Raw genomic sequence first — 14,358 nt, 5'->3', positions numbered from 1 at the left:
TGACCATCACTACCATCACTATTGACCTCATATTGAAGTACGCAAAACTTTACATACAGTTTTTATAAAGATCTAGGTGCTTCACAAATTCTTAATATGTGTGCGAAAATATGGCGACTATCAATGCTGGAGGAAACATAACATCTCGAATAACCTCGAATATTTAAATATTAGAAAATCTAGAGCTATGCAAGAAAATGCTGACCGCGCAGTGAATAGAATCAATTTCGAATATGGGTGAAATGGGAAAGTCACGTAAGGCCAAGCCTCAGTGTGAAGCAGCTGACATATCCCAAGAAGCTAGCACAGAGATTACTGGTACAAATTCTATTTGTGACCTTAATAGTGACCAACTAGGACCAACTGGATTTAGCCGATTCATTCATTTCGTAGGTTATGCCGTACCCCGACAAGAGCGTTATTCGAAAAATACTCTAATAGGGCAACTTCACAGTGTCACTAAGCGTATGGGAAGGAGACGTCTCTTCGAACCAGCTGATTGAACGATAGCCTGTCGTCTGATATTTCAGCTCGTCATAAAGTGGCACTGTTAGGTGCGGTGCAACTATCAGTGTTCTCTGATGTGGGCCCGAGGCAGTTCATGTCGAAATTTAATATGCCCACACTTGTTGCCCGCAAGGGCAGTGGAAGGAGCTTTCGTCATCATTTTAATATTGGGTCCGGAGCGTTATGGCTGTATAAAAACGAGCAAGACTATGCTCTAATCTTAGTAAAATCTTAATATTCGCTTTAAATGATGCGGGCATCATTAGAGTTCCTTCAATGATTCCTTCATCATTAGAGTTCACTCAATGGCATCTTTTAGGTCAAAGAGCAAGCAAACTACGTGTAAACATTTCGTAAATAAATTGACGTGTAGGTCTAACTTCAAGGTTATCCTTTTACAGCTAGGACCAAATACGCTACTCACTGGTGTACACTATCACTCATAGTGCATCACAAGCTTTAGAATGCAAGGCGATATCCACATAATTCATAAGGCCAAAGATGAAAAAGACAGCACAAGCGATTTCTACAGTCAAAAAGAGCATATTGTACACTCCTACACTGTTCCATCCCGAAGAACATACAAATATTGGTCTTACCATCAGTTACTAGTAGGACAATCCAATAACCAGTCTTGGCTGAACGGCAACTCTCTAAAGGAGACAAGTCATCATAGGCGATGTCTACCAGATCGTAAAAAAACAACGGCCTTACAAGCAAAAATAGAGTTCGACGAACACAAGAGTATCAGGGGCAACAAATCAAACAACTATGATATATGTCCAACAAAGCCCTACCTAAAAACTGCTTAGCATTTATCTGGTACCTGCCGCCTGGGAAAAAACAGATCCAATGGCAGCTGCGAACGAGAACTTTCATGTGAGGGAAATTACGAATGCTAATGGCTCCATGCTTGTTTTTCCGACTATAAGACCGATCGTTACCGTTTGCGACCTGGCTAAGATAGCCCCGCGGGAATTGTCGCAATATAGAGAGCATTCATACAAGACATGACCAGGGTTTTTACAGGTAACTGAAATTATTTTCGTCTTAATAATTGGAATCACCGTTACGATTGACTCAACGGTGACGTGCTAAAAGAGTGGTTTAGCTGCTTTCTATTGTATGTGGCATTCAAAATACACATTTATTGGTTCACAAGGTAAGTACCCGCTCGCACCTACTAAGCTCAATCGGATCGAACTTAATTATTTAGACATAAGCAACCCACCGTTAAAAAAACATTTTCTTTTACCAGCAGCTGCTCCAGGATACAATGCGCCGAACGGTGACCAACCGGTGTATAACTACGCCGCGTCAAAGGCGCATCAAGGCAAACCTACGAGCGACCAATCTGACTGATATTTTTGGCGAGCTTAAAAACTCACTGGGAACTACAGGGCGCTGAGAAATGATGTCTGCAAGGTTGTTAACTTAAAACAATAATAACGACGAATATATTCATTAAAAGGTAATGCGTTTGAATATAACTTAATTAAATTACTCTATGCGTCTGCACACTCGTATGTGTATCTCACAGCTTTTACAGAAATGTATATATAAAAGCTAACTAAACCACTACATTTTATTAAGTAACATTATTATCTCAGGATAAAATACAGACTAAAGTGGCTTACGGTTTCTTCCAGTATATATATATATATATATATACATACACAAATATACAATGTAATATCTGCTAGTTATTTGAGAATAACTTTCTTTCATTAAAGTTTATACTAAGCTTTAGATTCAGGTACATTATGATCGTATCACTTTTTCCATTTCACAGTTTTTCACAGAAGAAGCCTAATACAACTTGTAAAATCTATAAATATTCTCTAGCTTTTGATTATAAAAAAGATAATAGTATTTAGGTTGGTAAATTGTTAAGTAATACTTATACACAGCAAATTAGTCTAGGCTGATGCACGAAAGCGACACTCCTGCTACAATGCTTTACATATCAACTGTGAATATTTATGCCGGCGTCCCTAGTTTCGACATACCGAATCATCGTAGAAAATGATTTATTAAACGTTGAAAAAACTTCAGAGTGAAACTCCACATGGGATATCGTTAACAATATACCGGACCGAAAAACGTCGTCTGGATGTTTTCCTTGCTTTTTATAAGCAATGAAATATTCGATCTACAATGGATTACAGCCTCCATCAACATATAGGTCCCATGCTCCGTATAAATATTTGTATATAAATTTGACCTAAAAAGATTGAAGTTAGGTCAGAGTGGAATAAACATTGTATGACGTCAAATAACATCTGCTGGCCCTAACTCAATAGTTTTATGTAACAACGTTTCGCTAAATAAATCCTGTCACCATCATAGAATACCGAAGTATTGAATGTCACTCTTTTTCTACGAGTCCGTCGAACGGTTATTACAGGCGGCTATAAGCAACAGCTTTCGAAGAATCGATCTATTTTAACCTATCTTCGTTCTATGTACTTTCGAAATACCGTATTTTAGGTGCCCGGGAAAATTTGAAAGTTTTATCTGACAAGTACAATTACGTTCCTAGGAAACATAATGCACCTCATTGCATGCGCCAGGATTTTCAAACATTTCAAAATTAGTAAACGACGGATCGGGTCGCTAATTTCGTAAGTGTTTTTTTACGCTACTCCCAACGCTAGTTTTAAGATTGTGCTGACTGGTAACGACGACGACTATTAACTGTCTGACAATTCGGTTGATTTTTCCCCTGCAGTGCTCGAGATTATTGTTGATGTTCTATTAGAAGAACGTCGATTTTCGCATTTATATGAAAGTTTTTATAGCTAAGTCTCTAAATATCAATCCGGAGTTCGTTCGACAATTGCTGCACTTAAGCGTTTGATTGCGGCTCGGTACACGGTCGGTTTATCAGCTATAACTCACTCTAAAAGCCTTTCGCGAAGTGCATAATATACCTTTTCCCTATTAGCTCAATTTTGAATATTGAAGACAACAAAACTAAATCTGCTAAGTGTCATGTAAGCAATCTGTATAGCAAGAAGAAGATGCCAAGTTTGTGCAGCGCTTTATTTGCCCATAGGTTTTGGTTGCCTTTGACGAAAAAAGATCATTCGGCCTTACCGAGCTACCCTCAAGCGTCCCTTCATTCATCAAGACACTGTGACCTGCCGTTTACTGCAAGCGGCGTACGTTCATCTTTCTTTCAAATTTAGTTTGCCAGAGTACGTTCTTTTCCACCCCGTTAAAGTCCGCTTCTCTAATCCGAATGATGAGAGCTCACATTAATATCCCTCAGTAACGTTCCTTTGTACTGTTTGAGTATTCATTTTTGGGAGAACATGTTAAGATATCTAATTGTATTAAGGTTTCGTTTACTTTCTTAGTAGAAAGAACTAGTTAAACTCCCTGACAGCCCAATTATTCGTGGTCTATACCGACTCTCGAGCGATTGAGCTGTCACTTTCGCAAACATTTTAAAATAATGCTTGCAGCTTCGTAGGAAACTTGTTTTCGGTGATCTAAAATAGTTGATAATTCGATAGAGTGGCTTACCATACTCAATAATTTTACTGCTTTCGAGGCTCGGGACGTGAATAAAGCCAAAATGAACCTAATCTCTCCGCCTGTCTTTTCTAACAGAAAGAAAAAAGAAATTCACGGAGGATGCTGAATCACTTAATAGTATGACAGCACTTATTATCTGGTAAAGCTAATTCGACAAATAGAAGCTTATTACTACGACATGGATGACAGCCTCGTACTTCATCAAAAACCCCGTTCATACATTTTAACTGATTTGAAAGCATCCAAATTTATACCACCAAACACGTAAAAAGTTTTTGTATTTTCTAGATTTGCCAAGGAAATGAAGAAATGAGTAAAACTTTACTTTGATGAATTTCAACTCTACATTCTTTGATTCAAAGGAACTCGTGTATAGAATCCTCCTTAAGCAAAACATTATATTGGATTCAAGTTGGAAAGGGTTGCATAAATATATAATTAACAATTAGTTTCTGGTGACCAAATCTGGAAGCTTGTTATCTCATATAATAGTAGGAAGCATTTGACACATGCTGACTTGAAACTGAAACAGGTCCATCTATGAATGTGTTAACAGACCATATGCGACTGAATTCAGCCTCCTAATGTACAGCAGAAAAGAAAAGAGTAGAAAGACGTAAAACATCTACTCGATGCAAAAAACGTATATGTAAAAGTGACGATTGTTTCTTACCATTTCTTCTCCATTGAAACAAATGATGCAAGAATCTCTTGAATTATTGATCTAAAGACACAATTCGTTCGTATATGTATCCATATCTTCTGGTTACATTTTCTTATCCTTTTACGAATATATTAGATGCATAGGAGCTTCGTATTTCCATTGAAAAGCATGAAATGAAAAGAACCTTACCGCGTGCATATTACATTATACTAACTTTCGCTACGTAATTTTAACAAGAAATGAAGTGGGAAACGCAGCATAACCTATCATGAACATCAAATTATGTCGTGCAGTTTGTCTCTTGCATCCTTCAAATTTGAGATCGACTTTGGTCGCTTAACGAATTCATATATGGGCGAGCCATGTCAAGAAGGTAAGGCCAGAGTCAGAGGTGACCTTCTCAAAATAGTGTAAATAACACATAACTACGGTTACAAATATAGATATTTTGTGTGTTTGCAACCGCTAACCTAGTTATGTCAAGGTCGAACAGTTGGCCGTAACTATTGTGACACAGAAAATGACAATAAACAAGGACCACTTCATACTGCCACATGCCTGTCGTTTTTTCATCGCTGCTTCAAGGTTTATCGTTCAGGCGCTTAATGTCGGCATCATCGTAGCACCATTCAACCATTTATAGGAAAAGCTGTAGGGGTTCCTCTTCATAAAGCATACTACACCGTCTAAGTAACGACATTTAGTAGTAGTTCGACGTTGACAAGGCCACAACGCGAGCGAGCACACACTAATGAATTATTAATTCTAGTTTTCGCCCTTAGAAATAAATTAAAAACGAAAATATGACACATATCCTCAAAAAGATAGCTAGAAGAAGGATATAGGAAAACGCTTCGACAATTTGGGTTTATTTGAATCACTTGCTGCTTTTTGCCCCAGTCTATATATTGACTATTTTGATTAAGCAGCTTCCCTCTCTATTTAGTTGTTCTGTTTGATTTTCATTTTTCCATCCAATGGGAGAGACCCGCGATGATGTTTCTCTTATTGCTAATTAGACCGATTGTTGTTATATGTATGCAAATATGCATGACCTTGAATACATATAATTATAGGTTATAATTATTAAGGAATTATACGTTTGCATAATGTCGCCATTCGATAACTTAGTGACTATAAAATCAAAGCGTACTCTCCCATCATGGTCAAAAACGCAGACTAGCGACATTAACTGAAAAAAGCTCTGTGCCGGATTGACCCGCATTGTCCTTGCCATAATCAGTTTAAAAGCATAAAATCTCGTAGAGTATAGCGGGGGTCTTAAAGTAATATGTACGATATCTATACAAATATGTATATCTAGTGATGATATAATATATATATATAATGATATACAATGAAAGTACCCACATATGCATGAGCTCATGTATATATTTCCTCAATGATGAAAGAGCTATACGAGCCTAAAATTAGCCAGTTATTGATTCAAAATTTCCGAGCCTACTATATAGTCTCACTTAGATAGATGGATTATATTATGTTATCTATCAACAAAAGAACCATCGTCTCTATTCGCCCGTTTAAATACGGTCGCGTCTCCTTCCTCGTATGAATCCGATTATCCTTCAAAATGTTGTTGAAAAAATTGATGTAATAGCATTCTATATTCGATCAGATCTAATACTAACCTCATCAATTAGACGTCTTCGGAAAGAAAAAAAAAGCTATGCCTTCCAGTAATTCCCAAAACTAGAGGGAGCAAATTTATTAATTCCCTCCTAATCATTAAACGGTTAAAAAGTGATATCATAAATAGAAAAAAAATCCAATACAGAACTCTTAGAATGTCATGATGTGAACGAAAGTACTGCGAAACGTACTGCCTGTGCATCTTCGCTAACATGTGCCACTTTGATTAAGTGGCATATTTCGAAACTATGATATAATTTGAAGTGAATATGTGTATATTATAAGAGCTGTAGTAATTTAATTACAGATAAAATTAAATTAGAGGCGAAAGATAATAACAGCAAAAAATGGATCACATTTTTACATAATGGAAATTTTGTCACACACGCAGAATGTCCGTAGCAGCCGTAATGAAACTTAATTTCTCGAACCTACCACAAGAGGGCGCTGTTCAATGTATGCCTCGGTCTTTTGTTCGTCTACTTCGAGGAGGCGCTCACTGAGTGTTGTCTGCTTGCTTTCTTTTGTCAGATGTTGAGTCTTATGATCATGATCAACCCACGCACGGGTGGAATCGATCCGTTGGCGCGAGACGACAGGCTGCTCTAGTGGGGATGGCCTCTGGTGATCAGTCAGATCGTGTAGATCAGTTAACGTTGTTTGCTTGGATACGGAAGTGCGTGGTAGGGATTCACAACCATCTCCAGCGTCTACTCATTACGTCCATATCATTGTAAGCGCGGTGTCGTTGGTTTGCGTGCTGTGTTTTTAACGAGAGTTCTGTGATTACGCTAGCTGCAGCGGCTATAGGTGACACTCTCGTTCAACGCTGCCGGCTATGTGTTAGCATCGCATCGACGTTGATCAGTATTACTAAAAAAATTTCCTGGAACAAGAAAGTCTGTGTTTCTGGAAAAAGAGTGTCGGTGCCAGCTATAATTCTTATGCTCGTGTCGACACAATCTATTCACTCATTAACTTTTTTTGATTCTACTATATATCTGTATCGAGTTGCTAAGTGTACGAAGCATCAATACGAAGGTCTTGTACGTAACATCGTTGTTCTAGCTGCTATTGCTGTTGTTGTTGTAGGAACAGGTCGCCGGTCCGCTCGTCCACTCATCGTAGTAACTGCTGGCAGCGGAAGCTCCGCCGATATTAGGGAGATAGTTTTGTTGTCCGCTTACCATCATCGAGGTTTACTACTGCTCTCCACACGTTTGCACCCTTCGCTCATCCATCCGCACCATTACGAACCAACACAAACGAAAACATGTCTCGCCTTAGAAAGATATTCTCTCGCAAGTCTATCACAGCTATAGCAGCGCCGTTCACCTTCCAGGATTCACAAACCGGGGTGTTAGAAGTAAACACAAGCTCCCGTGGGTCTTCTTACCTCAATTTGGATAGTGAGCTCGATTCTGATATGGACAAGATGATACCAGTGGTGCAGGACCATCCCTTGTCACGTGCATCACTTAGAGCGGAAAATAATAACACAGTGGATGTCCAACAACTCGAGAGTTATATAGGTACTGCGAAAAACTTCAGAGATTATCCAACAGGAGAAAAGAATGATCAAAATCGGTCCAGGGTAAGCCTTGAGAAGCCGAATACTAATTTGTCAATGATGCTGGGCAGCAGTGCGGGATCATCGTCATTAGAGGAGGAGGGCACAGCCAGCGATCCTGAAGAGGGTCTAAGTGAACCTTTCACAAAGGACCGTGTAAGGTGAGTTTCGATCAATTTATTATGTTGTAAAGTCCTAATGGACATGTAAACCAGTCCGTATGCAATGCTTCTCCATAGCAAATCCATCCAATTGTTTGGACCATATCGATGAAGTGTTCATGGGATTCAGTCTGATGAATTATGTTTCTTTAACTCACATCGTATTGCATGATTAAACGGTCCATTTTTGCAGATTAGTATGACTGAAGTTCTGACAAATTTTAGAATCAAATCAAACCTTAGCAGCCTCATCATCTTTTTAATTCGGTCAAAATACATGTTTGGCCCATAAGAAAACAGTTATTGTTAACTCGGCATTTTTATAGTTGCATCGTGTAAGGCACAATGATGTGCCTCAGCTCTTGATTTACTTGTTATTATTTATTCTGTATATGCATTAACTTTTATAATTTACTAATGCGTATAAAATCGCGGAATCAAAGTGCCTGATGGAGCTAAAGATGGATAGATAATCACATGACAATGCTATACAATGAGGTGCCTGTCAAACTCTTCCTAACTAAAAACGGCGCAAGAGGACGGCTGTGCGTCTAACGCGCGAGTCTTAGGTATAATAACGCTAACACTTTTCTGGTTGCCAGTTAAAGATGACTGGTTCGTGTTGGAGTCTATTCATTTCGAGATAAGGTTTACTTCTTTGAAAAGAGGTTCGCGATTGCCGATAGCTCCTCTTTTTGTCGTTGAACACATCAAACGTTAGAGACATCATATACTTTTTGAAACCGTGTGAACCATGTGAATATCTTAGAAAAGTGTTTCCACAAAAGTTACGCGCATGCCCTCTTGCTTGTATAGCAACTAAGATGAACTATATAGCCATTTATTTGACACGAGTTTTGGGTACGTTTCCAAAATGACTTATTCGAAAAGTACGTAACGTGTTTCTACTTGAAACGTATGTTTGTCATCTCTCTCATCATTATAGTAACTATAATGCAATACATTTTGATCTATCTAAAAACAGCTAGAACATGGTTCATCAACAGGATGAATGCTGTTTCTGTTGATATAAACTACAGTTTCGTTTGATTGTAAATTGAATGAATGTAACAAAAAAAAATAATAAAAAATCGCCAGCCAGCAAAAAAAAACTGAGCCGTATGGACTAATCTAGATACCAATACAATACGCTGAGAGGAGTGCTGCATCAAAAGACCCATAATTGGTGGATTATTAGTATACTCAGTGTTTCAAGGGACGGACTCAAATATGGCCTATCTATCGCTATTAAAAAGATGCGGATCGAGTACACTTTGGTCATACACTAGTGGCGCCATCTCTTCGATAAAGTAGAAATGATAATGTTCGCGAGAACTTATCTATAGAAGCAACACGTATGCTATGGAAAAAATGAAAAAATCTGTGGCTTTCATGTATAGCTTAAGGAAAATAAATATCCGTATACCAATAAGTAGCATATTTATGAATTATGAACAAAATAGGAGCCAAGCTATGCTAGTGGCAAATAGTCAACTGAAAATTAATTAATCTCTGATTGTGGATATCGTATTAGTTTATGCAGTATTTCTGCGTAAAACGATTAACTCTGCTATGACTGAAAAAAAATCGATTATTCTATGTAAATATAGCAGTACTATGTGTATCTGTTAAAGCAAAGAGAGCCATTTTCTAGGTGTGCGATTCACGAACTATTTGAAAATTCGTTAATAGAGGTCTGTTAGTTGTTTTTTTCGAAAATGTGGAGGGTAGCTAGAATATGCATACAATGGAAAATTAAAAAGAAATTACTTAAAACCTTCCATACAGAAAATACTATCCTTACCTACGTCTCCTTTTTTCCTAAATTTTGTTACAGATTTTCTTGAAATATTTAACAAGGTTTGGAGCATTAACAAGTTTAAGGAAGTAATATGTATATATATATATATATATATATATATATATATCTATGTACATACTTCGGAAGTGATATAAATAACTACTATGGAAGCGATACTTATGCAATAAGTGTCAATAGAACTGGAATAATCAATTATAGAAAAAAAATCTAATGATGTTACAAATATAACTGCACGGTCATGTATATGTGCATTTGTTAATTATAACTTTAGTATGTTCGCCGCTGATATCGAAATAATAAACCTCGTTGATCCCTATTAGATTATGGAGGTATCGAGTAAAATGAAAAGTATTCTAATGCAGCAGATGATGTTGAAACGGGTAAAGTCAAAAAGTTCACATTAATTCTTCTGATGCGGCTTAGGTATTTTTTAAACGCACTTAGGATGGGCTCAAAAGGAAATTCAACTCGAGTATCGTCTGATATTGATCAAGAGAGAAATGTTATAATGATTTGTAGCAATAAATTAGTACGAAGTACTTTACATAAGTTGGTATTGACAATTTACTTATATATTTATGAAACGACAACTATCGGCTTAAGGAACAAAATAGGGGAAATAAAAGAGAATCGATGCATGAATGAACTTTGAATATTGGCCGATGCGATACCTCTCTTGATCTTATCCTAATGAATTTTATTCATGTTTGACGAAACGCGGCCTAAAGGAACCAATAATAGACTGTAATATATGTCTCGTTATTAGGGATCCTTTTAATTTGCATTCTCTCTCGAGATTCTAGTGATAGTTTCTTAGAATGTTCTGCAGCGTTCGGTTCACAATACGGAATACAGTAAATAGTAGGTACAACAATAATAGTATTAATCAATACAAACAGCTGAAAAAAAAACGAAGTTTTTTATACGTACAAAGATTTATATATATATAACATAGCAAGAGGTGCAATTAAAATAATTTTTCGAAAAAGATAAAAAAAATAGCTAAAGTAGGCCAAAAGTGGAATTTGCGCAAACCCGCAGTTTAAAAAACATGTTCTGTGCAAAAAGTAAGTTAATCGATAAAGCAGCGTATACCTAATCCGCTTTTATTTTTTTTTCTAGAAGCCTACCTTTTTCAAAAAGTCAGCCGAAGTTTATGAGAAGTTCTTCTACCCCCCATATCCTCTTTATAAATACATTACAAGTAGCAGTTAACAAGAACGTCGACAGTTGATCATAAAGAAGTGCTTATAATAAAATTTTACCACATCAGCAATGTGTCAGCGCCAAATAATAGCCTTAGCTATTAAGCACATATCTATATTAAAGAAGGCAATTTTAAACGTTTTGAAATACCTCCGATCTCCACGGACGACATTGTCGCAACAAGAATAATACGAATTGTATATAGTGCTGCGGGGACAATACGCTCACAGACACGGTGGCACGTGAGGCACAATTCCATTCGTATTCACTATGCCTGATCGTCGCTTCCTCCTTGAGCCAATTACCCCAGATCGTATCCGCCTGTTGCTCAATGTTGAGTGATCAATTGTATGTCATTGTTATCCTTATTACTGCTTCTATCTGTATTATAACGCTGCTTAATACTACGTGCATTTTGTGCAGAGAGGGCAGTCCTAGGACGCATATTTTGAATGAAGCGCCTATCGTACATAACTTTAACTTGAACTCAAATTCATGTTTCCTGCCATGTATCCAAATGCAGTCTGCAACGTCTCCTATTAGATTGAAATCTGCAATGTTCGTAGTTCGTTCTGCGAATGCGTAGGTATCTTACGTTATGCCGTAGAAACACTGCATGAGCAGAAAAAGACGACGCGTTACTTAGTTGAAAGTAAATATGGATGTGTTCTTATTCATACATTCAAAAAAGCCGATTGCTTTCCTTACTTCGGTTGGATCTCTTCATGTAGTCCATGATGGATTCACGGTCTGTGTTAAGCTCGACGCTAAGCCCGTCGAAACGTGATGTCTTTCGTAAATTTTTATCTAGCTTGGAGGAATTTACAGTGGCATTATTTGGTTATCAAAAGGTTCAGCTACACCACTCGATTTATCTCTAGCTCGTCGTGCTGCGGAGGAGAAAGTACGACGAAGTCTATCAGACTTCGAGAAAAACTCTCTTGACCTGTAGACACGCTGGCTACTCACGGCAACACTCGTTACAAACCATCAAAAAGCCAAAAAAAGAAAAACCAGAGGCACAGCAACTTGAGTGTAAGAACCAGTGTTCTGTGATCTCGAGTATCAATAAGGTAATAGTTTATCTATAGAATAGCAATGTGTGATCTTCCGGACTATTTCACCAGCGACTTTCACTATCAATTATGAATACCTTTTTGGCGGAGACTTAGCTTTCTATGTTTACAATGCAATAATGAAAACAAGTGCTGATGTATGGAGGAAAAATAGTCGAACTGGAATGAAAAAAAAAAAACCTTTTAAATTTCACAAAACAGATCGAATAATAGCCGATCTTCATGAACGACAATGAAGACTAAAGACGTAAGGTAATTGTGCAAGATTTTTCGATTAAAACTATGCTCAGCGATAGAGCATTCTGACGACAATTGCATTTCACCTTCATATTGCAGTAGCAATTACTACTGCTGCTGCTGCTGCTGCTGTATATTCTCAATAGACACATGGTTGAGTGTGGTGTCCTCTCCTTGATAGGAGACACGCAGTTGTTCCCCAACCAGCAGCAGTTCATTGTCGGAGGAATGATAGCAGCAGTGGCAACGGCACTAGGATGATTACTAGTACTAAGTGCTACAGCCGTTCCTTTTGTCGGACCTACGTTACTCTTTGCTGCTCAGTCGCCTGAGCCCTCAGGTTCGGCATCTGATGAACGCATCGGTCTCTAGTACAACTGAGCTTTTTCTCTGTAAAGAAGATCGCAGAGTCGTTTCGCTGATAAACGCCTTTTGCCTACCTTACGCTGTTAGCTTTGACTGATTGCCGCAACGGATTCAGTGGACAAGTTTCTTTAACGCATATTCCGTTGCCTGCGTAGGCGATGCCGGGCACCGTCACCTTGTAAGTTGCTATTTTTCGCGTACTGATTTGCTCAAGCATGCTAATATTTTGCATGAATTCATAATGCAACCGTGCATTAGACGTGATCAAGTCTCGTTTCTCATGCAAATTCACTTATACCAATTCCGCATCTATTTAGAATCCCGTGCTAACGAGCAATTACCCGACCACAATATCGATGATCTGGTACAATCCCCATAAGCGTCCGCTGTGCAAATCAAAAGTAACATATTGTACGGTAGCACCTCGAACGACGGCACTGAACGTTTCTGTGGTACCGATTACCTAAGCGTGGTAGTCCTGAAGTGTTTTTTCGGCAGTGCCCCCAAGCATTGCTTCATCTTATTAATCATCTGGGTATGACCAGCTCATTCGCAAAGATCATTATTTTCTGGTAATGGGCGGCTTTGGGTCCGGTCAGTTTTAGTGACAGCCAATTATGTTAATTCTTCGTCATCTCCGAGGGCCAGATAAACTTTTTGGGTCCCTCAGTTCTGTCTATTAGTACAGACGCAAAATGTCGCCGGGGCAGCCCTATTATAGATAGGTCGCCCATAAAGAATTTTGTTTTTACCATCAAATAAATGGAACGCGTGAACTGATAGTATCTATTTTCAAAACAACTTTGGTGTTTTCTTTCTGGTACAGAAGTAATTACGTTAAACGGTTGTATATTGTACAAAGACTAACAGAACCGAACTGTCGCTGTTAAAATCAAGGTTGACTACGTAACGCTAATGTGCGATCTAGTCGCTCAATCGTTATCGGAGAGCGTTTTCGGTATAGCGGGCTTTTCAAAATGAAGACTTTTAGGAGTGATTTAACTTTTTGTCGTTTCAACGGGTATACGGTTGCAGTAAGAGATCCACTTCACAATTCATTAGAGCGTATGAGGGACTAAAAATAGGCTGTTGATAAATAAGTTCTCAATGAACATGTATGGAAAAAAAGTTATTTAAAAAGAGGCGAATAAAGTGGTCCTAAGAAGTGGACGGTATCAGAGTCATTTTTTAAAAAATGCTTTAATATATTATAGCAAGTAGCAGGAACTATTTCGTCGTTTTGCAATTGTTTCCTTCTCAGACGTCATAATTTTGATTGAAAAGAAGTAGCTACATTATAAGAAATAACCCGTGAGAGTTTCCTGTATAGAGTTACACGAGTGGCTGCGATTAGCGCGTATTCCTCAAATCACACGTTTAGGAAAACGGTACCTGTAATGCTACTCATAGGCGAGTCTTCCATGTTTATTTAACAGAACCTTTTTGTTACATTAGTTACTATCAACACAAAAGCCTACTAAATGTAAGAGGGTAATATGCCTTACGTGCTATATCGTTGTGTTGTAAAGGAATTCGTTTTTCTTAAGTTCAAATAT

The 14,358-nt window shown here is 37.9% G+C and overlaps 1 protein-coding gene across 5 annotated transcripts in view; it reads left to right on the top strand.

Annotated features, from left to right (window-relative positions):
• The first annotated feature begins 6,412 nt into the window (after positions 1 to 6,412).
• Positions 6,413 to 14,358, top strand: part of LOC111261636 (proton channel OtopLc) — a 61,439-nt gene continuing 53,493 nt past the window's right edge. For 3 of the 5 annotated variants that reach the window (XM_022835254.2, XM_022835251.2, XM_022835249.2), the window contains exon 1: positions 6,413 to 8,095. In XM_022835254.2, coding sequence (XP_022690989.1) covers positions 7,638 to 8,095 — 458 coding nt within the window. In that variant the 5' untranslated portion in view covers positions 6,413 to 7,637. Of the gene's footprint in view, positions 8,096 to 12,646; positions 12,981 to 14,358 lie in introns of those variants that run through there. The other 2 variants (XM_022835250.2, XM_022835253.2) reach the window with 2 other exon arrangements.

Source organism: Varroa jacobsoni, unplaced genomic scaffold (genome assembly GCF_002532875.2).
Source record: "Varroa jacobsoni isolate VJ856 unplaced genomic scaffold, vjacob_1.0 scaffold_575, whole genome shotgun sequence".
In the NCBI taxonomy this organism is placed as follows: domain Eukaryota; kingdom Metazoa; phylum Arthropoda; class Arachnida; order Mesostigmata; family Varroidae; genus Varroa; species Varroa jacobsoni.
This window is presented reverse-complemented; position numbering and strand designations above follow the sequence as displayed.